Genomic DNA, 20,464 nt, shown 5'->3' on the forward strand with positions numbered 1-20,464 from the left:
ACTAGTTACTCGCTGGCTATTGGCGATGCATGCATGCCACTTGTGACATACAGGGAAAAAAAAACTTGATTACGGACACTGCACCGGCTCTGTCGCCAAGCAGCTCGATCACAGGACGCGTATTGTAAAAATTCCAGCCGCCAAATGGGATGGCTTGAAGCGACAACGCTTTTATTGGATTGGTATTTGGATGCGACTAACTCCATAGAAACAGAGTAAGCGGAATATATAGGAATGGCCTATGTAAATAAAATATGTGTTGAAAAAAAATAAAATAAAAAAGGTAGAAGTGGAAAAGCAGACGGTATAAAAGTACAGATAGACGAGGGGAAGAGAAAAGAAAAATAAAATAAAATAAAATATAAAAAAAGGATGAGTATAAAAATCCCATGGTATCTTCACACATCCTGACCCTCCGTTTTGCCCATTTCCATCTCGGGGACACAACAAAAGAGAAAGACAAAAGAAAAGAAAAGAGAACAAAAAGGGTACACGGAAAAGAGACGGATTATTTTGCGAGTGTTATATGAGTTTGTCGAGCAAACAAGTATTTGTCGACTTCGAAGCCCCAGAATGCATGTTAAGTGAATGAACGATCGCCACCGCCCCCAAATCGCCGTCCATGTCTATATATCTTCAGCGCCAGAACGACCGAGATGAAAAAACACCAAGTGAAAGACTGCTAATTGATAAGTGTGGAAAAAGCAAGCGAATGGACATAATAAATGAAAGGAGACTTGCAGGCCAAGGAATGTACAGAGAATGCAAATATGTAAGTAGATATAAAAGATACGAGCATAGGAAAATGTGGTTGCTGGATCAAGCGACTAGGATATGCAGGGACAAGAATGTCGCGGCTCGCGCGGTGAGGTGAGAGTGCTAAGTGCCTCCAGGTAACTAAAAAGTATATCGACCAATAAAGGGAGTAAGTAAGTGAGATGATTAGGAAAATGTACATATATCGCAAAGGCCAGGGGTAAAATCTAAAATCGGCCGGGGGGTATAGAAATGAAAGAGAAGATTAAGATGAAAAATCGAACCGGAAATAAAGGACCATGAACACACAAATGCCACAAAAAAGATGTGCAACCCTAATTAAAAAGAACCACCCGACCCGGGAGAGAGGACCAGTCTATAAAATGTGCGAATTGACCCTGACGCCTAGGAATCCGCAAGATTCGAAACAATTTGTGATATTAATGCGGTATTGTTGCTGCCGGATATGTTTGGACAAGAGCAAAGGTGGGAGGAGCAAAATGGCAAGAGCATCGGCGAAAAAGGAAACAAGGCAGCTGCATTGTGATTTGAATATAGTCGATGTCGACAGAGATGCGTCGGATGAGGAGAGAAGTGCCGGAATTTATCTGTACGTATTTTCCGCGGCAAACATGTCCGCTGCAGTGGCATTTGCCCATTCGGCTTCGTCGTACGGCGGTGTTGGCCACTGTCGGTGGCTTTCGACCCCAGGTTTATTCATTCCCAACGGTTTTGACGGTGTTATATCTGAGAGAAATGCTGGTCCATCTCGTCGCGCAGTGGGCGATGGCGTTGGATACGGATTGTGACGGTTGGCGTCAGTGGAAAGGCTTGGCTGGTTGTTGAGATTTTGGAAGAGGGTATCACGGGTAGCTTCATCCATGGTAATCGAACCTTGTCCCAGGCGTCGCGCAGCTGAGTTGGTCGAGTGAAGAACCTCGTGCAAGAGTTCATCTTCCTCTTCAGGGGTCTCGTACCGCGGAACCGACCGAGTGGATCCCTGCATAACTCGCCGAGTTCGGCTCGAGAGAGATGTTCCATTTGCAATGGTTCCATTTTCTGTTACGCGAACTGCTTGAGCATGCGGTACTGACTGGCGTTTTGGGGTATTGCCTGTGGTTCCACAAGTGTGGATAGGAACATTCGGAGGTGAAGACATATCCATGCTGTATCGTACATTCTGGAGAGCTGTGTCTAGATCCAATAAATCCTGACCGGACTTTCCTTCAGCAATATTCACAGGATCAAGAGCCATGGAGGAACGATTCGACCATGGGACACAGCCGTTGCTAGCTTCAACATCATCACTGGGAGCCGGTACTTGGTTTCGTCCTGATAGCCTTCGGGCGCGTTTTCTGAGATGGGAGAAGAAGCTCTCTTTCAATGCACTGGGAGAGGTCACGTTGGTACCTCCATTGAGCGCTCTCTCAGCTTCTTGGCGATGAATATCTGCATAATGGTTGCCATTCGAGTTAACAGATAATTGGCGGCCAATCTTTTTGGATGCAGTCTTGCTATTGGCTTTTGACGGCGAGTTGTCACCAGTAATAGAAGAGTTGGCCTGAGCATGCACGGCATTTGACAGTGGGGACACAGGTCGAATTGACGGCAGAATGGGCATCGGTGCTCCATGTGTCCATGTGGCACGTTTGCTAGTTGAAGCCTTGGCCTTTGCCGGGGAATCAGCACCACCATTATAAGGCGTCTGCTTCGAACTGTCGATTTGCTCCAAAGTGGGGGCGGGACTTTCGGATCTTCCGATGAGCGAGCGTCGGAACCATGAAGATTTAGAGGACAGTCCAGGAGAATCTCCTTGGGCCTTGAAGCTCTTGTCAGATTGTTTGCGGCCAATAAGTCGGGCAGTAGATGATTTCGGACGTAATGGGTCAACGGCATCGGCAAAATATTCGTGGTTTATTGCCTGCGTCGATGTTGGCCTGTTCTTTGGATCCCACATCAGACACCAGGTGACAAAATGACTGAGAGAAGCTGGCCACTGGGGTGGTTGCAAGATGCTTTCCAGAGAATGCGGTGCCATCTAGATCTGTGAGCCATGTTTCCAAGATTCAGTCTAGATTACAACTTACCTTGGGAAACGAGAAACCCAATTTCTGAGCCAAGCGAATACCGTCTTTCCACTCACCACCACCCACCTTGGCTCCTGATTTGTTATACCAGTTTCCTGGACTGCCCATGATCTCGCAAACACGCCAAACCTGGTCAACTTCATTCCCTCCCGGAAATAGAGGTTTCAAGGTAGCAATCTCCACGGCCATCGCACCAATAGCCCACATGTCAACGGGCGCGGAGTATTCCCCAGCGCGTAACAGAACTTCAGGGGCCCGATACCATCTCGTGGAGACGTATGTAGTATATGGGACCTTCGAGTGCGTTTCTCTTGCCAATCCAAAGTCCGCAATCTTAACAGTATAGTTTGGAGGTGTGGAGGGAGGTGTTGCATAGCGGCCCAGAACCGATTCGAAAGGCGCTGATCCGGAAACGAGGATGTTTTCCGGCTTGATATCCCGGTGGAAAAAGTTGTGTGCGTGAATATGATCGAGACCAGACAAAATCTGGAACAAAATACTTTTCACACTTTTTCCGTCCAGGCACTTGTGATCCCGAGCTTTCATTAACTGATAAAGATTACCGTCCATGTATTCCATGCATATATGTAACTTTTTACTGAGCGGGTCGCGGAAGATGTCGAGGGCAGGAACCAGGTGAGGATGATGGGGAAGTGTCCGAAGGAAGATTACCTCACGAAGTTCGAGGCAGGAGGAAAACGACTCGAACGTTTTCTTCATCGTCTTGATCGCAACCTGTAGAGAATGCGCAAGAAATGGTTAACGGTCCTGCCGTACCACGAATTGATTATTTCGCATCAATCGAAGCTCCACTCACCATTGTACCTCGCTTCGCCACGTGTGAACCCGCGGTTCGCACTCGGGCGACCACCACGCTTCCAAAGCTTCCATCTCCGATCTGTCTTATAACCTCAAACCTATCCTCCAGCGGAGCCGTATTAGGAGTCCGATACGATTGATCGTAGCTGACTGTCATTTTTGGATGTTTTCTGCCCGCAGATAACAGATATATACCGGTACAAACGAGGGTCGACAAAAGAATGCACTGCGAGGAACATATAAGGCGTAAATATACAACTCAATTGGCGCTGTATGGAAGAGAGACAGAGAGAAGGGGATGAGGGAGGGATTGGACTGGATAGGACAATACCTCAACAACAGGCAGTAAAGGGGGGGAGATACGCCGTCCAAATGCGCGACACACGAGCGAGATGAGAATACCACGGATGTAAGGAGCACTATATGAGCATCTTCGAGTCGGAGGGCTTTCTGAGGTTCTAGGGCTGGGACGGAAACAATTCCAATCCCAATGCTAAGAAAGAAGCGTTCAAAGAAGCAAGCATGGACGAGAGAGGGGACGAGGAGCGACACAGAGAAAGAGAGAGAGAGAGATAGAGAGAGCTAGCGAAGAGGGATTCCCGAGTTCCCAACCCAAAGAGCGTATAGAGTGAAAATGGACAGTGAAGGGGAAGAAAAGCAGGAGAAGAGGAAGAAGAGAGGAACGAGAGTGCTCAGCAGCGTCAGGAGGTTGGAGCATGAAAGGGAGCGGAAGAAACAAAAAGGACGGTGGGGAGTGGGCAGGCTGGAAGGGGAAATGGTCAGCACGCTACGGACGACGGAGTGGGTTGGCGAGAGGAGGAGGAAAGGAGCGAGAGCCAGAATAACGGGAGCGCGGATCCGGTGCGTGGGAGCCACTAAGATTGAAAGGAGATGACTGTCTTCTTGGCTTCTTCTCCCCTGGAAACGTGACAGGACAGGGAATGGAGCTTCTTGTCAAGGTTCAGAACTGGCTTTTCTTTTCCTTTTTTTTTCTTTTTTTTTGTTTTTCTTTTTTCCCAGCGGACCGCGTCGTGGAGATCAGAGTGGCTTCGAGGGTTCGGTGATAAACAAAGCGTGCTGGGGCCCTGCTCACTGGATGACGGGGAACCGTTTTCATGTTGGCTCACCCGCTGTCTTCTCCTCGCCCATCTTTCCAGCCAAACAAACAGATCCCCGTCCCGCTGCGATCAGGCACATAAACACGCGCCTTTCATCTTACTACTCTCCCCCTCTGAACTCACTACTCACACGACAGCGTCGCATCCTGCCCTCCGGCATGGACTGCTAATTTACCCACGTATCCGACGAAATCATCCCCTCCGTTTCGGTATTACATCTGGCGTTTATTCCGCCGCTGCCCTCTGGTAAAATGTACTCCGTATGTAATGTATATAATGTATGTTTGTACGGTATGTATGGACGGCGTACAGTACATCGTTACTAAATCGTTACAACACCAGTACGGCTTCCCCCCCCCCCCCCTCTCTCATGTGAGTCGAGGCGATGGTGGGACATCTCCACCAGCCGATATCTTTTCTGGTACGATACGCGGCTGTACCGTCCTAGCGTCCCGGTCGCGGAGGAGCCCTTAATTTTACCGGTAAGCAGGACGGATGGTACCCACTCAGATCCTGAGCCCACGTTGAATTGCAAGCCGCTATGCCATAAATAGCGGAGGCAGCCGTCAACTCCACGAGCGATTTACAAAGCCCGAGCATGGGAATGGCCTGTTGATTATTGTAAGATTGGACGGAGCGGTCTCGGGACCCTTCGGACGGTACGTTGGTACGGGATCGATGTATGTATGGTATGTACGGAGTACCGTTAGAGCAAACGAATTGGCACTTTTCCCGAGGCTGGTCCCCCGTACCTGTGGAAACCTGCGATACGGCCTTCTCTTCATCTCACCGGGCTGGCATGCAGTTCCTCTTATTCCGATGCTTTTTTTTTTCTTTTCTTCTTTTCTGTTCTCCCTCGCCCTGCCCCGCGTGCGTTGTTCCGCGAAGACAATTGATCCTCAGAATCTCCACACTTTGCTTTTTCCTTGTGCGCCTGAAAATGAGAGGGGAAGTCAGGCACTGGTGCATTAAAAAAGCCCCAAGTTTGCTGCATCACAGCAGACGCGTCAATAATTGGCTGGCTCGATCTGGCTCGAATGTGACCGGTTCTGCTGCCAAATATTATGACCCAATCAATAATCGGTTAAACTTGCTGGTCGATTCACGAATGGACCAACGGTTGATCATCCTCGCAGAGAACATACACGAGCGTAACTTAGCTTTCCGTACTCCGTACTCCGTACCGCGTATGGTTCCAAGTCAAAGTGTCAATACGGGACACCGCTCGGGGCCAGCGGGAAGCTAATGAGGAAACACATTGTTTCTCGAGGCAGGGAAAAAAACAAAAAAAAAAAGTTACGCCAGGGCTTGTCTACTCTCGATATCAAAGGCTCGCAAATCTCTCACCATGATGCCTGTCGCTTTCCAGGCTGCTGTGGAGTTGCCCAGGGAATCATATGAATATGAAACCGCAGAGATCTGTCTCACCATGATCCTTCTTCTCTCAGGGGAGACCAAAGAGGCGAAAAAGGTTCGCTTCTCGCTCGTCTCTCCAAATATTGGTCACGTTCCAAACTCCATCTTGGTTCCCACAACGACTGGCGGACGCCAGGCTTTCGAAATAGCTTCGAAACATCCGGCGGTGGCGCCCTTTTGGCTGTTCTAGCAAATCTGACCCATCTTGCTCCAATCCCCTGGGACAGCTGATTCTCCTTGTTTTAGCTCCCCGTCAGCAACCTGAGGCGACATGTTAGTCTGGCGCTAAGCCGGCTAAGGACCGGACCCTGGCGTTGGTGTTCCCTGTTCCGGTCCGGCTGCCAACTCTATCAGCTCCCACCTATCGATGCCAAGTGTCTCTGGAGGCAAGCAGGAAAGGAAACATCTCAATGGATTCAGACGTCACCTCTCGTGATTATCAATTGGACACCGCCTGGGCAAGAACCAAGAGAAAACCACTCGAAATATGGAGATCTTCGGTTGTTCGAGACTCAAAGCCTTCCTCCCGGCTGCGACCGGCTGCAGTCTGTGACACTGCGAAGGAACTCCTCTCCGGGCGGCCTACCCCAGGGGGTGGTGCTGTGAGCTTCACCTGGTCAACGACCAAGTTTTGTAGCACAGTGACAAGCAAAACCAGTTTCACTCTGCATGAATATCCTTCATCTATTTCTTTGTTTCTGTCTATCTCTCCATCTTGTTTGCTGGTAGTTACTCCGTCCCAATATGACTAATTTGCTTTTCGAGTCTTTGTTTTTCCCGCAAGTGCAACGAGTAGATCCAAAAGCGGACAAAGATCTCAATGGCACATTCAGCTTCTATTTGCGTGGTGCAGCTGAAGCAGCAAGAAGCTTCGCGCACTGGTATCCGGGGAAAGCTTAAGTGGTACGGAGGATTGCTCCGTAATCGCGGAGGAAACGGTGGCGCAATTTCTTTGAACGGTGGACCGTGCAATGGACTGGTTGGAGGAAGCGGGAGGCCGTCCTCTGGAGGGGAAAGAGGAAGCCATGTACTCCGTACCAGAAGATTCTGTAGATCGATGTTTGTCTCAAACTTTTGCAACAAGCAAGTGACAAGAACCCAGAAAGTCTGCACCCCCGAAGCTGCGGGACATGCGCATACCGACATGGTCGAAATAAAGTTGTCCCTGGAAAGAAGATTACTTTTGGTAGGTTGTGTCACTGGAGAAGCATTAGGACCTGACGTAGTGTATGCAGCTATCCATCAGACGCACCACACCACCTCTGGTTCCAGGAATACTGGAATTTTGGGTTCTCTGACAGTATCTCTTCACTGTCAAGGTGGAATGATGCTGGTATACATGAATGTTCATCGAAGAGAATCACAGGGTGCAACATGCGCAGGAAACCTGTCCAGTTGGTAAGCTCTTTATTGGCACTTGCCGAGGAGATCTCAGATTAGCTTACAGGATATTACCTTATAAGCATCTCACAAACGGCATCCCTTCTTCTTTTTCTTCTTCTTCTTCTTCCCCTTCTTCTTCTTCTTCTTCTTACCTTCTCATCAGCCTTCAGGTCACACCAACTCACACTTGATGCCCCTCAATTCCAACCATGCCGCCTTACTCGGGCTTCGATTTTGAGGCTCAAAAGAGAGCGTAGGTTCCTCTCTCACTAAATGCAAGAACAGGAAGCTGATCACCATGCAGACTCGAGAGGACTCATCTCCCTGATAAGTGAGTGCCGCAGAAAATACATCCAGCATGGCGATTGCACGCGTTGTTATGGGAGCCGCGGTCACTGACCCTGTTCAAGGATCAAGTGTAAAATCTGCAAGAAGATCCGCGGCGCAAACGCATTCTCAAAACGGCAGCTGGAAGAACTTCGCAAGGCTATTCTGAAGAATGGAGCCACAGGTCTCAATGGGACGGGCTACGCTGGATGTCGTTCTTGCATCAGTCACCAAACTGTTGAACTCACCTGCTGCGTATGCGACAAGACAAAGCCTTTGGAATACTTTAGCAAGAACCAACGAAAGGATCCTGATAATGCGGTAAGCCTCCTGAGCGCGTGTTGGCAGTATTGGCCTTTTCAAAGTTGGAGATGATCTGATCAAGTGCAACTTCATCCAGAGGTGCACCAACTGTGTCCAGGGCTATTTAGATATCGAGCCGGTGATGGAAGATTCCAAGCTCCTTACTGATGACGAGAGTGCCACTGATACAAACACCTACGCAGTACGTTCGTCCGTCTAGAGTTAGTTCTCCAATACTAATGCTGAATCTTAATAGAGTCAGAGCGAGGCCTACACTGCCGACTCTTCTAGCGCCCTTTCTGTCACGGACGATGACAATCTGCTATGTGATGAGAGCTACGATGTCATGTCGGACCATACGGCTAAGCTCTCTTATCATGCTCTTTCCCAGCTCTCAATCAAAGGAAAAGGAAAAGAAGAGAACACATCGCTGGGTGGAGGAGTCTGGTTGGAGCAAGGAAAACGTTTCCCTGAAGAAGGGGCTGCGGTCAAACCCAGACAAGGTATCCCGTTCACTGCATATGACCCTCAGGGAAACGCGCATCTCCGTATTACTGCGCCACCTTCGCAAACGGGGAGCTCGACTGCCGACAGTTCTCAAGATACCTGGAGGCACTCTCAATCTGTCCAGGTGCGCCAAGCGAGTCACTCACCAGCGATGGTAGTTCCCAAAAGAAACTCAAATTTCGTGAAGATCTTAGTAAGTTTCCATTGACACTTTATCGGTTGGCATCATATAACTGATCGCTTGCAGGGAGGTCGGGTTCCTAAAGAACAGGCACCGAACATGTATTTGCCAGAGCCAACTGGACGCACTGTTGGCTCTGATGGTTCCTCCTCCGATGACGATGATGATGATATCCAGGATTGGATTTAAAAGTGCTGTATCAACCAGATATTGTGACCTCGTAAAGCTTTGAGCAAATCCAAACCAGAAACATGGGTCAATAAAATGGCCATAATACTAGGAAATATGAACGTTATTCCAACTCTCCTAGCTCACAAATTAATTTACCAAAGCAGATATATAGACAAGTATCTGGACGACGTGGCTTCTTTTTGGCGCTCTCTTTATGCCGGAAAACATGGATGGCATGACTGCAACAAGGACCGTTCTCTCCCTGTTCGAGCCAACTTCAGACAAGCCGTACGTACACCCTCTTCTCGAGCGGGGTCATCCTGACTGGGTTCCTCGTTCGGCTTTTCTTTTTAAATATCGAACTGATCAAAAATTTTAGTAACATCCTTGATATGCTTGAAAAATAATATTTAATACTCCGTAAATGCCACCAAATCTCTAGAGTTATATCACCCCGTGTTATAAACGACCGTTTTTGTTTTCCTTTTGCGCTCTACAGAGCCACAGAGACAAGCCTATAGTGCATTTTGGCGACGAAATAGTAACAGCCTGACAGGCTGCTACCTACAGAGTAGAGAGTCCTACAATACCCACCCCATGTTGCTGTCTGCAGTGAATATTTTTAGTGCATATGTTCCTAGATGATTAATTCCCCCTTATCAATATTTTCCCCAACTACCAACAATAATCAACGCTACCCCCTCCCCTTTATCTGAACTGATCGGAATTGAAACCTGACTGATATGTGAAGGATGCCAACACAACTTTAAGCATCATAACTTACCATTACAGGAGAATGTCACTCATCACTGATGGTGTCCTTATGGCGCTTTGGGAGAGAGCCCAGGAGCGATCTTCAGATGAACAGGCCTCGGCCAAAGTTTGGACTCATTTGTGGAACACACACTTCTTTTTGGAGGAGAAGGATAGGGTGATTTCCCAGGTGGCTCCTCCGGAGGTATGTCGCCGTCGACGGGTGGACATTATAGTAGAATTTACTGGGTGAAGGTACTAAATCGGTGGTTCTCGCCTTCCACGAGGCAGAGATATTGAATGCAGGGTCTCAGGATCTCGAAGAAGCTGAGATTGAAGCGTGCAACACTTGTATGAAGTACCTTGGAAAGCACCCTGAACTGAAGTTTGTGAACGCGTTTACGTCGTTCGGCACCAAAGGTAGAGCATGGCTATGCGGACGAACGGAGACTTACTTGACGCTATTTGGCTCAGGCGACCCGGCTGATCGTGGCCATTACATTGATATACACTCCTCAGAGGGTTACCTGATTAAACAAGCAGTCCAAGCGATGAGAATCGTCCCGTCATCTATATAGATAGGATAGTGGAAGTACGGTGGTGTTGGTCTCACGGTCTTATGTATCTTGAAATGGCCTTTGATTGTGTGTATGAATCAACTCAGCGGCAGCAAGAGATGGGAGGGAATGAACCTTTACAATGTAATCGCAAATTTCACTTACTCCACTTCCAAACACTACATGAAGTGAACAATTTCTGCAAGTTATATGATACTCCACAAACTCCTAACCCTAATTAATGTGTGGATGTGTATCATGCACCTTCCACCATCCAGTTAGCCTAATACTCTCCCATCCAAATGTTTTATTTGCTGCAGAAATCGAACTAAGACCTTCCCTTCGTGAAGAAGGCAATATCCTAGCTAAACGCGCAAGCTGCAGGGCGGAAAGGCATTCTCGCATTTGGCAAGTCGAGGATGCCTGCTCCCATAGTTTGAATCTCCCTGGGAAATCTGCTTTCCAAGGGCGTCATAAAACTCACAAAGCAACTCATCAAATCTCCCATGTCCTTTTGTTTTGCCTGCTGCAAAACAAGCTCAAGGCTTCAGTTTGCTGCAAACTTTGGTGCAACAAACTTTCGAGCACCAACGTACGTTATCCTCATTCATCCCTCTTGCCCGCACAGATGACTTTCGCTGTCCACTTTGAAGAGGACCATGTGGATATCTTCTCGACATTCTCCAGCACTTTAAGCTTGTCCTGCAGTGCTAACTGCATTGATAACAACAGGGCTCTTCCTGCGTGTCACAAGGTCGGCGTCGTCTTCGCTACTACCTGGCCGCGATTCGATCCAAGAACGGTGCTCAGGTTAATACTTTGACCCTGAGGCTTCCCGTTTATCACACTCCAAGAAAGGAGCGATTCTGTATCAAGGGAGAGAAAGACCGCATGGTTAATAATATACTTTAAAGCTCCAACGTCGGAAATGCCGGACCGGACTGGACATTGGGAGGATCTCAGACGCAGCCCTGTCGCATCCCCAGATGCATGTTAGAGAGAGAGGATCCGACGTGTGACAATTACTCGAGATGAAAATCTTGGCTTGCATGCGACCACTGGCTTTCTTTTCTCGGGAGAAGATTGAGCTGAGGGCTAGGCGAAGATTCAGACGGCGGAGCACACGCTATGGATCAAAAGATAGCCTGTTGTTGATGAGTATTCCTGGACAAAGCCACAGCAGGAGTCCTTCCAGCTCTTTTGGGTGTAATTGAAGGGGGTGCTCTCAGGAGCTATGGGCGTTGCATTCCCTCCACAGCCGGGCAATGCGATGTAATCAGCCAAGAAGGCCGAGAGTCGCATGATCGTGCCCGACCCCACTTGGCAGAGCCGTCCTGCTGGACATGCTGTCTTCCTCCCTGGCGAGTCTCAAATCCATCTTCATCGAAAGCTCATCACTTCCATCGGTTATCCATTGGTTTTCGAATTGAAGATTGCTGAGATTCCAACGTCCCGCTCAGCTCACAGGTTGACCCCAACTGAGACAGGCAAGATCAGATCACCGCTCAATCATGGCCTACGAGGGCTATGGTAGCTCTCAGCCCTACGAGCAGGGTGCCTTTAATGGCTCCAATTCATACGCCAACTCACAACAATTTCACAATCATATTTTGCAAGCGTCGTACCATGGCAACTATGAACCCACGTCAGATGGAACCCGGGTGCCAATACCGCCCCAGCATCCTCCTCCGAACTCACAGTCTCCTATTCCTCCACCGCCCATCACAGCTCCGCCAGCCACCGGAATCCCAGAGCCATTTCCGGATCCATCGCGATTTTATCAGAGCAATAGCCAACCTACCACAGAGGGTACCGGCCCCGCATTCCAGCCGAAACTCGACATCTCGCCCGAGGTTATTGCCCAGATCACTTCCAGCGTCATTCAACAACTCAAAGGCTTCAATTTTGGAGCTAATATCCCGCGTCCACCGCCGAACCAAACTGCTCAGAACCCTGATATAACGTCGTTCACTCCATCTGTATCCGAAATTTCCCATTCATCTCCAACTACCACCACTAAAGTCTACACTCCACCCTCCCCGTTCAGACAGGCACAAGATGGATCTGGCCAGTCTCCCCAATTTTCGAACCTCCAGTTTACACAGAATATTCACGGCTTATCGCAAGGTCCTGTGGACCAGGACCGAATTTCACGAGTTTTCTTTGACGGGCATGAGCACCGGCCTAGACCTTCTCGCCTTACCACGCAGGACGAAACGCCAGCCGAACGGATATGGGGACAGCTTTTTGATAAGGAGGGATTACCAACTCCAAGGCTGGGCCAGTTCCTGCGCGGAATTGCCGCTCACCTGGTAAATACCACGCATCGAAACGACACCCCCGGATATATGTGCTGACAATATGCGTAGATAGAAGTTTTTCCACCTGAAAATACTCTTGTTGTTACCCCAGACAAGATGCAGAAATATTACGAAGATACCAAATCACTGGCTGATCCGTATCCATGGAAAGGTACGGATGAACCCTTTTTTTTTTTTTTTTTTTTCTTAATTCGCGGCGCTAAAGCTAACCTGGGCCTTTAGATATATTTGATGATGGGACGTCTTCAATTTCGCGTCTTTATCGAGAGGTCCAAGCGGAGCATCATTTAATCCAGGATAGGTTAGATCAAAGGCCTGATATACCGGGCCTTACGCCTCGTGGGTTTGAGCGCTGGATGAGACTCATGATCGTCGCCCACCCCGAACAAGAATACCAGCGACTTCAGAGAACCGTTCTGGAGATGCCAATTAACAACCCAGATGATCCGAAGGAGCGGTTCCCAAAGGAGCTTCCTCGGCGTCTATTTCCCAAGTCTCCCGACCATAATGTGAAAGAGCACCTGGAACGTTCAATCCTAACTCACTGCCATGTGGATGTCTCAAAGCCGGTGAGCAGAGATCAATCGCAGCCCAACACCCAGCGGCACCGTGTTACACCTTCAGTTGGCACTCCACCGCCAAGATCAGACCCAAGGTTGAGTTCTCCATTCGAAGAGGAAGACGAAGAGGATGAAGAGGATGATGATGAACCACCCGCGCCGCCGCCACCGGCACCACCAGCAGTAGCCCGCCCTATTGAGCGCGAAAGGAAGCCGTATTCAGTACAGCCCGGTGCGGGAAGGATATATGAGGATAAGCTGAAGCGAAACCTGAACAGCCCTGTGGAGCAAGCTAAATACCGTGAGTTTGGTAGTCGCCGCGGACGTCGTAGTCCCGCTACTGGGCGCAAACGTGAGTCGAAGGATTATCGCGACACCGACTTCGTGAAGACTCCCATTTCAGCTCGATTCCGCGACGAGAGTGACATACGAGTCATGGGCCAGCCGAGAGGAAGAAGCAGAAAGGGTGAACGAACACATGGTCATTTGCACGATCGCGAGTTTGATAGAGAAGGCCAAAGCGACAATCCTTCTCGTGGAAGCTGGGATACGGACGAAGAGGACTATTATCGGGCTTCCAGTGCGCTCAGTGGCAGGGGTGGGCGGAACACTCCACTCTACGATGATGACCACTGGGCTTTTCGTTAAGTAAGGCGATGGGCCGGCATAAATGATACCGAGGGAAAAATGCAGGAAGCGGACCATAAAATGGAACAGTTACAAAGTGATTATCGGGTAACGGGTAAACAAAAGGAGGACGAATCAAAAAGAAAAGCTATCTGAGTTTCTCGAGTGTGTATGATTGTCTGGCTGATCTGACGAAAATGTTTCACGATGTTATGATGAATTTATGACAAAAATGCCTCTGGAAGGTATGGGATCTGACGGGAATTGGACCGGTTAGGGGATGGGGCGGGGAGTTTGATAGAATATGGATGGACCAATGGGCCTTGGAGTTCGTTGCAGTTTTAGGCGATTTTTGAATGTGACTACATGATTCTTTAATATGAAGAATGGCATAGATGCATAGATTATTTGCGTCTTTGCAGCTCCAGTACATGTCCATCATCGAATTCACTAGCAACGGTCTGAAACAGTTGTCATGGATGCTACGGAGTAGATATATAACTATCATCTTCTTGCCCTTCCATCCATAAAGACCTGATTATCCTCTCGACACGTTTCAGCATACTTACGTCTCAACCTATCGTCCCTCGCATACATATTAGCGATCTTCGCCCTATCCCTCTCCTCTTCCAACGGTTTACTCTGTCTCTTATCTTCCTTCGCTTGTTTCGCTTTCTTCCTCTTTCGTTTCATCTCTTCCCTTGCCTGCTTGTCTTTCTTCTTCTTTCGTCTCATCTCTTCCTCACGCAGATGCTCTGCCCGCAGGTCCCCCATCTCCTCGGCCGACAGGACCCACGGAACTGACAATACCTGGACGAAATACCTCGTTTTCTCTTCCCAGAACCGCACTTCAGCGTTGGTATCATCAAGAAGGGTGTAGCGCTCGAGATGTAGCTGGAGCATGCCGCGGAAGCGGGTGATTGTGCCCTTGAATTTTGCGACGGCTCCAGGTTGGAGCGGGGAGATGTCGATGGGTGAGCGGGAGTTTGATGCTATGTGGGTGATTCCTGGGTCTGTCTCCGCAATGTTCTGGAGTGATGGTAGGGACGATCCGGTTCTGTTGGTGACTGTAGATGCGGGAGCAGAAACAGATGACAATGATGATGTTGACGGTGGTGCTTTGGAGCAGACCACTTCGATGGTGTAGCCTGTGCTATCGTCGAGGACGAGGATGGTTCGGCGGTCGTGATCATCGCGCGAAACGATGACGCCTGCGAGGCAGATGTATTGAACGGGAAGGTTGTTGTAGAAGTAGATTCCCTGTCCTACGCTTCAGATGAGAAAGAGTTAGATGGGAAATCTTGACAACAAAATATATGGGCGACCCCATTGCGGGTTAAAAACAAGTCTCAGGAAATAATAGTTGGATTCAACAGAGAGTTAAGGAGATTTGAGGAAGTTGTGATATCTTACCCTCAAACCCTCTTGGTTGCGTTAATCGGTGGACATCTGCGACGCCGAGCTTCACCCAGGTGAAAAAGGTGGGAGCTGCTCTGTGGCAGTATTCCGGGTAGTAGATGACATTGCGAGGGACATATCCGGCTGCCATGTGATCGCTATCATCATATCTCCTTCGCGAGCATCACGTCATGGACGACAATGTATGTACGCTCTCGCGATGCCCGTCCAAGCTGCGCTGCTGATGCCTGAATGCCGGGCCGGTTGTTGGCCCCTGGCAGAAGTCACGTGCTTTATAGCTGAGCTACCTGACGCAGGCTCAACGCAACTTTCAGTTTCATGCAATGTGGGCGCGTTGCAACATGAAGTGCTACAGCTAAAAGCAAGGAGCATTGCTGGGTATCAAGAACCTCTTTAGGATATGGAGAAGGCACAAGAAGCTCTACCACAGATCATGCCCATCTCACCGCCTGCTGAAAGTTGAAACGATGTCTCACGAACTGCGATGCGCAGACATTGTTTTGAACTCAACGAAGGCTTGAAGCTGCTTTCGATCACTCTCGCGTGCAATGAGCCGGATAACTCGCCTAACTGTACCGTAGTCCAGCGCCGCAAGACGCCCAAGAATCCGCACCCTCGGATTGATATCTAGCCATATATGAACCCGAAGTACGCCTTCGGCACCTCATACCACTTAAGGAACATTCCACAAGAGGTATTGCCAAACAGTTGCTGAGGCATAGTGGAATATGAACTTGCCCAATTCTTTTCCCCCCTCGTTTCTTACAAAATTGTGGATCACTTGTGTTCCTGAAGAGGAGTGGGCTGTAAAAGGGCCTGTTTTGCAGCTTGCTGCATCCATAGCTCCCCCCATTCACCACCAGATGTCACAAGAATTAACACAAGACATATATGTTGTACACAGATATATGTCCAACTATGGATTTTACAGCAGCATAGCCTGACACCAGCTAGGACATCTAGGCTCTCTAAGCTAATTGCTGCGTTGAAATTGGCCAGATAATGAAGGCAGCTCGCAGCCTTTACAACCCAAGAGCTATTGGTTGTGTGAATGCTGTTTAATATGGAATGCTTCCTGATGCAGAGCACCTCCACGGTTTCAAGTCCTATCCCTACCCTGTATATCAGAGGGCATTGAGACGGACAAGGAGCAAACAGGCAAGTCTACAACCTCCAACTCCACATGTTTGATAAAGCCTTAATTGTTAGCAATTACCCGGAAATCATCTTCAGGAAGAAGCTTTTGCGGATATTTCTTATTTCCTTTCTGTAACTGGGAATGTGCCATGACATCCCTCTTTCATGTGAGTAAGCTCCTACACTTTGTATGTTGGGAGGAGGAGGGAGAGAGGGGGAGGGGGAGGGGAGCAGGGGGCCAAACGGCATCATAGTTCATAGTAATGAATCGTAGCTTTGAAATCGGAGCTCGTGAACCTGTACGGGTTAGATTGGCCCGAAAGGCATGCAAGCCGTTCTCTTAGGAATCCAATTCTCTCCATCATTCTATCGCTCAAGATGCTCTGGATGAAAACCATTGCCAATTCACAGTCTGAAGCTAGTATAGCAGTCGACAGAGGAAGAATGTGGCGGGATATCTCTTGAAATTGAATGCTATCTATGCTGCCTCCAGGATTTAAAAACTATTTAGCATTTTTCTTTTCTTTTGTCTTTTGAGGTTTTGGTTTTGGGTTCGGGTTGCCTTTCCATTCCAGTTTGCGGGGCGTCATATATTGCTTAAGAACCTCATCCGTGACCTGTTTTCTCCGCTCCTGGAAGTCCTTGACGTATTCTTGTAGTAATGTGATAGCCATCTTCTTCAGCTCTCCCGTAAGTAATTCGCCTTTCCTGTAGCTTTCCTCTATTTGCTTCAATTTTTCGTCGTCTTCTTCAAAATATGAAAGATCTACAAATTGTCGTTAAGACGTATAGCAAGCTATTCGGGGAGGCAAAGGGCCTTACATTGAAAGGACACATCCACATCCGGGTTTCCTCCTAACCGGCGGTGCTCTTCTATGGTGTCTCTTCCACCACTGAATGCGTGTTTATTGATTTTATTCTGAATGTAACGTCAGCGATGTGATCATAGGGAATCTTAGCAGAGTTTACCTTGATTTGGTTGGGCGTATCTGTCATAAAAATTGCAGAACTGTGGAAGTGTAAGCTATGGATTGTCCGACAATAGTGGAAGTTTTTGGGATCGTACTTGGGGTCGCTGGCGCTCATTTTGCCGCCGGCACCTTGTAGTGCAGTAAGGAATTTCGAATGGATCAAAGCCGGCTTAGGAGATGGGTATCGCATGCGGTGAGCATTATCACGGACAAGGCGAAAATATGGGTCTTGATCAATGGCCATCGGAATTAAGCAGGGGATCTTCGCTATGGCTTTTGTCCGATCTGCTGGTGGATTATCTGACCAAATTTCTGGGTATGATGTCGCGAACGACGCTACACTGTCGTGGCGGTTTAGCAGGTGGATACTTACAAATAAGGAAAGTCGACTCTTACCACTGTACGGATGGAAACATTATCCGACCGATATTGGTGCTGCGAAGAGTTAGGATAGCGCAATGAAGAGAAAAAGGCACCTTTACTGGATGGGATAGGACGGCCGAGACAAAATCGTGACCATCAGATCCTCAAAATCAGTTGATAAAGGAGCTTGCTCACCTCTCATTGAATCCAAATGCCCCCCGAACTTGATTGAACGTTATGAGCTTCGCAAATTCCCAAACGTTCATCAACATGTGGCCTTTGACGTAATCTAGATCACTGAAGATGAATGTTTTCTTCGGATCAAAGCCGCAGGCAATGATATCCTTTGCGTTCTGTAACCCGAACTTGTATGTGTCCTCAAACGTGAGGTTATCTTTAAAGAGTGCCTTCTCGTCGTCTTTGTCCCAGTTAATATTCAGAAACTGTGGCTTTCGTTCCGTGGAGCTTACCAGTAAGCATGATAACTGTACAAGGGGTCAGTGAAACATAGACAGCTTTCCAATAGCTTAAACATACCTAAGGGGACATCGAAGACGTCCTGCAACCACTTTGTAAAAGAGAAGGGAATCGTATGGCCTAGATGCAGAGCATCGCTGGACGGTCCTCTGCCGGTGTACATGAAGAAGGGCTCACCGGCCTCGTACTTGTCAAGGATCTTGTCAAAGTCTCGATGCGAGAAAAAGAGGCCGCGCCTTAGCCAACGGTGTGGCTTGTGGCCGGTAAGGCGCTCGAAGCGCTCGAGAAGGTCGTTGTCTATGAGTTTGGTTGCCCATTTTCTGTTCCCGTTAGTACATTGGCACTCCCACGGAATGCGCAACTCAGACCCACTGTGAAATAGCAACGTAGTCAAAGGCCAAGATGTTTCCCTGCTCATCGTGCGCTGCGTGAACGTCCCAAGGGTTGATCTCCTGCTCGGTGGAGGCAGATTTCTCTGCGTCGCGGATTGGCACCACAATTTCGGGCTTGGAGTCCGCCATACCTGTGAACTCTGCAGTGTGCTTCAGAGACCCAAAAACGAGGGACAATCGCCGAAAAGGAGCACCGAGCGAAGACGTAAAAGATTTTCGACTCGCATGAGGGGTCTTTTGTCCGCGCCCTGAAGCTTTGCGGGGTGACATTCGGACAGTTGACTCAGCGCAGGATCATAGTTATTCCGTCCGTAATATATATTTTCCGACACCGTTTTTCAGGGGTAAATTCCAGTTCGCTGCCCCTGAGAGTCTCGCAAGGCACTGGCCGGGTGACGAAGAGAGACAAAACACCATCGCCATGATAGGATTCCGGTGCTCTGTTGTCAACATCTTCTCGTTGCTTGCGTTTGCCAGACCAGTCCGTAACTATCGGGCCGGCCCATCTATGTTCCAGTGTCGGGACCGGGATGCGCAGACACCCGGGTACTTTTATGATTGCCTAAGTCGGCAATGCCAACTGATTATGGACGAAATATGCAGCCATGTGCTGTACCTCGCGGGCTGCGTTGTGTACGGAGCACGAAGATATACATGCATATACACATATTCATGTATGTATGTATACTCCGAAGCGCTGTGCTCCTATGGCTCGCTGGCCGCGACCGTTCATTGTTTCGATCTGGACCCCACCACAGATAGGAAACACAGCGAAGGACCACCTGCGACAAAACTTGACAGCAGCATCATTCCACTAGTTCACTGAAACAGGTGAATTAGGGCTTGTTACCTCGCAGCTCTCTTCTTTGTGTATTGTTGGCAATGTGCTACCCAAAGATGCCATCAAGCAGCTCTGTCTAACCCTCTCTAAGGCCCCTCGTTATTATGCTCAAACATTGCGTTCATACATACAAAGCTTGACCGTGTGCTTTCTTTCTTCCTGGCACTCTCCTGAGCTCTTCATTTTCTTTTATCGACATCTGTTGTGATCGCAGGCCCATCCTTGATACCTGAGCCTCGTCAGGGAGACCAGATGGAGCCAGAGTCTACAGATACCGCTGACAGTGGCACTGCTCCTAGTATTGTTCCTGGTGATGGACAGCTGCAGCCTCAATGTCCTTATCTTAAGGGCTTCCAGCTGTACAACGTCATCACTGTGTTGTTATTGGCCATGCTTCTCACTGGCCTGGATGTCAACATCGTCGCAACGGTATGAAACCATTTTTGTTGGAATTTTTTTTAATCATCATTCATGAGCTTGTCTACTAATCTCTCATGTATAGGCTGTGCCTACAATCTCAAATCAGTTCAATAGTTTTAAAGATGTTAACTGGTATGGTTCGGCTTTTCTCCTTGCAATGTAGGTCTATTCTCTTCCACACCAAGAGAAAAGGATCTGGTATGACTCACCATGATGATGATAGATGTGCGATGCAGCCGCTCTCTGGAAAGATATACTCATTATTTATCTCAAAGGTACTAGAAATTTTTCTGTTCCATGAGTGTGCACTGTATCAGAGGCTGATATTCCTGCTCGTGCTAAACTTGAACCACCAACCACGCTTACCCTGGTGCTCTCCAGCCTGACAACAAGGCCATATAGTAGGTGAACATGCTCCAGCTACTGTTACAGGCCTTCGTTCCCCTTTAAGAGTGTCTAGGTTGCATTCTGTGGGAAAGTGTATATTCATTGTTGTTAGGCTGGGGTGCACCAAGTTTAAAAGCATGTTGGTGAGTCAAGCTTGGCTCGAGGAAACTC

General features: G+C 48.6%; 6 protein-coding genes across 6 annotated transcripts; 3 read left to right on the forward strand and 3 right to left on the reverse strand.

Annotated features, from left to right (window-relative positions):
* Window positions 1–145: 145 nt before the first annotated feature.
* D8B26_000409 (uncharacterized protein) lies at window positions 146–4,553 on the reverse strand. Its single transcript, XM_066123221.1, has 4 exons — window positions 3,994–4,553; window positions 3,661–3,888; window positions 2,844–3,578; window positions 146–2,794 (listed from the first exon to the last, which is right to left on the reverse strand). Exons 2-4 carry the CDS (start codon window positions 3,817–3,819, stop codon window positions 1,361–1,363), a joined length of 2,328 nt encoding a protein of 775 aa, XP_065979295.1. The 5' UTR covers window positions 3,820–3,888; window positions 3,994–4,553; the 3' UTR covers window positions 146–1,360.
* A 3,235-nt stretch (window positions 4,554–7,788) lies between these two features.
* On the forward strand, window positions 7,789–9,188 carry D8B26_000410 (uncharacterized protein; the record flags this gene model as incomplete). Its single annotated transcript, XM_066123222.1, has 6 exons — window positions 7,789–7,832; window positions 7,884–7,910; window positions 7,990–8,227; window positions 8,307–8,411; window positions 8,466–8,909; window positions 8,964–9,188. 6 exons carry the CDS (start codon window positions 7,789–7,791, stop codon window positions 9,084–9,086), a joined length of 981 nt encoding a protein of 326 aa, XP_065979296.1. The 3' UTR covers window positions 9,087–9,188.
* A 2,701-nt stretch (window positions 9,189–11,889) lies between these two features.
* Window positions 11,890–14,226, forward strand: D8B26_000411 (uncharacterized protein; the record flags this gene model as incomplete). The annotated part of the gene is made up of 3 exons (XM_003071232.2): window positions 11,890–12,690; window positions 12,748–12,850; window positions 12,922–14,226. The coding sequence occupies 3 exons, from the start codon at window positions 11,890–11,892 to the stop codon at window positions 13,905–13,907; spliced, it is 1,890 nt and encodes a 629-aa protein (XP_003071278.1). The 3' UTR covers window positions 13,908–14,226.
* A 51-nt stretch (window positions 14,227–14,277) lies between these two features.
* D8B26_000412 (uncharacterized protein) lies at window positions 14,278–15,506 on the reverse strand. The gene is made up of 2 exons (XM_003071233.2): window positions 15,300–15,506; window positions 14,278–15,151 (listed from the first exon to the last, which is right to left on the reverse strand). The coding sequence occupies exons 1-2, from the start codon at window positions 15,433–15,435 to the stop codon at window positions 14,391–14,393; spliced, it is 897 nt and encodes a 298-aa protein (XP_003071279.1). The 5' UTR covers window positions 15,436–15,506; the 3' UTR covers window positions 14,278–14,390.
* Window positions 15,507–16,945: 1,439 nt separating this feature from the next.
* Window positions 16,946–18,915, reverse strand: D8B26_000413 (uncharacterized protein; the record flags this gene model as incomplete). Its single annotated transcript, XM_003071234.2, has 9 exons — window positions 16,946–17,208; window positions 17,265–17,361; window positions 17,412–17,451; window positions 17,509–17,754; window positions 17,810–17,848; window positions 17,972–18,194; window positions 18,247–18,261; window positions 18,314–18,573; window positions 18,626–18,915. The coding sequence occupies 9 exons, from the start codon at window positions 18,913–18,915 to the stop codon at window positions 16,946–16,948; spliced, it is 1,473 nt and encodes a 490-aa protein (XP_003071280.2).
* An 823-nt stretch (window positions 18,916–19,738) lies between these two features.
* D8B26_000414 (uncharacterized protein) lies at window positions 19,739–20,069 on the forward strand (the record flags this gene model as incomplete). Its single annotated transcript, XM_066123223.1, has 2 exons — window positions 19,739–19,915; window positions 19,989–20,069. The coding sequence occupies 2 exons, from the start codon at window positions 19,739–19,741 to the stop codon at window positions 20,067–20,069; spliced, it is 258 nt and encodes an 85-aa protein (XP_065979297.1).
* Window positions 20,070–20,464: the final 395 nt, after the last annotated feature.

This window comes from Coccidioides posadasii, chromosome 1 (assembly GCF_018416015.2).
Source record: "Coccidioides posadasii str. Silveira chromosome 1, complete sequence".
NCBI classification, from domain to species: Eukaryota; Fungi; Ascomycota; class Eurotiomycetes; order Onygenales; family Onygenaceae; genus Coccidioides; species Coccidioides posadasii.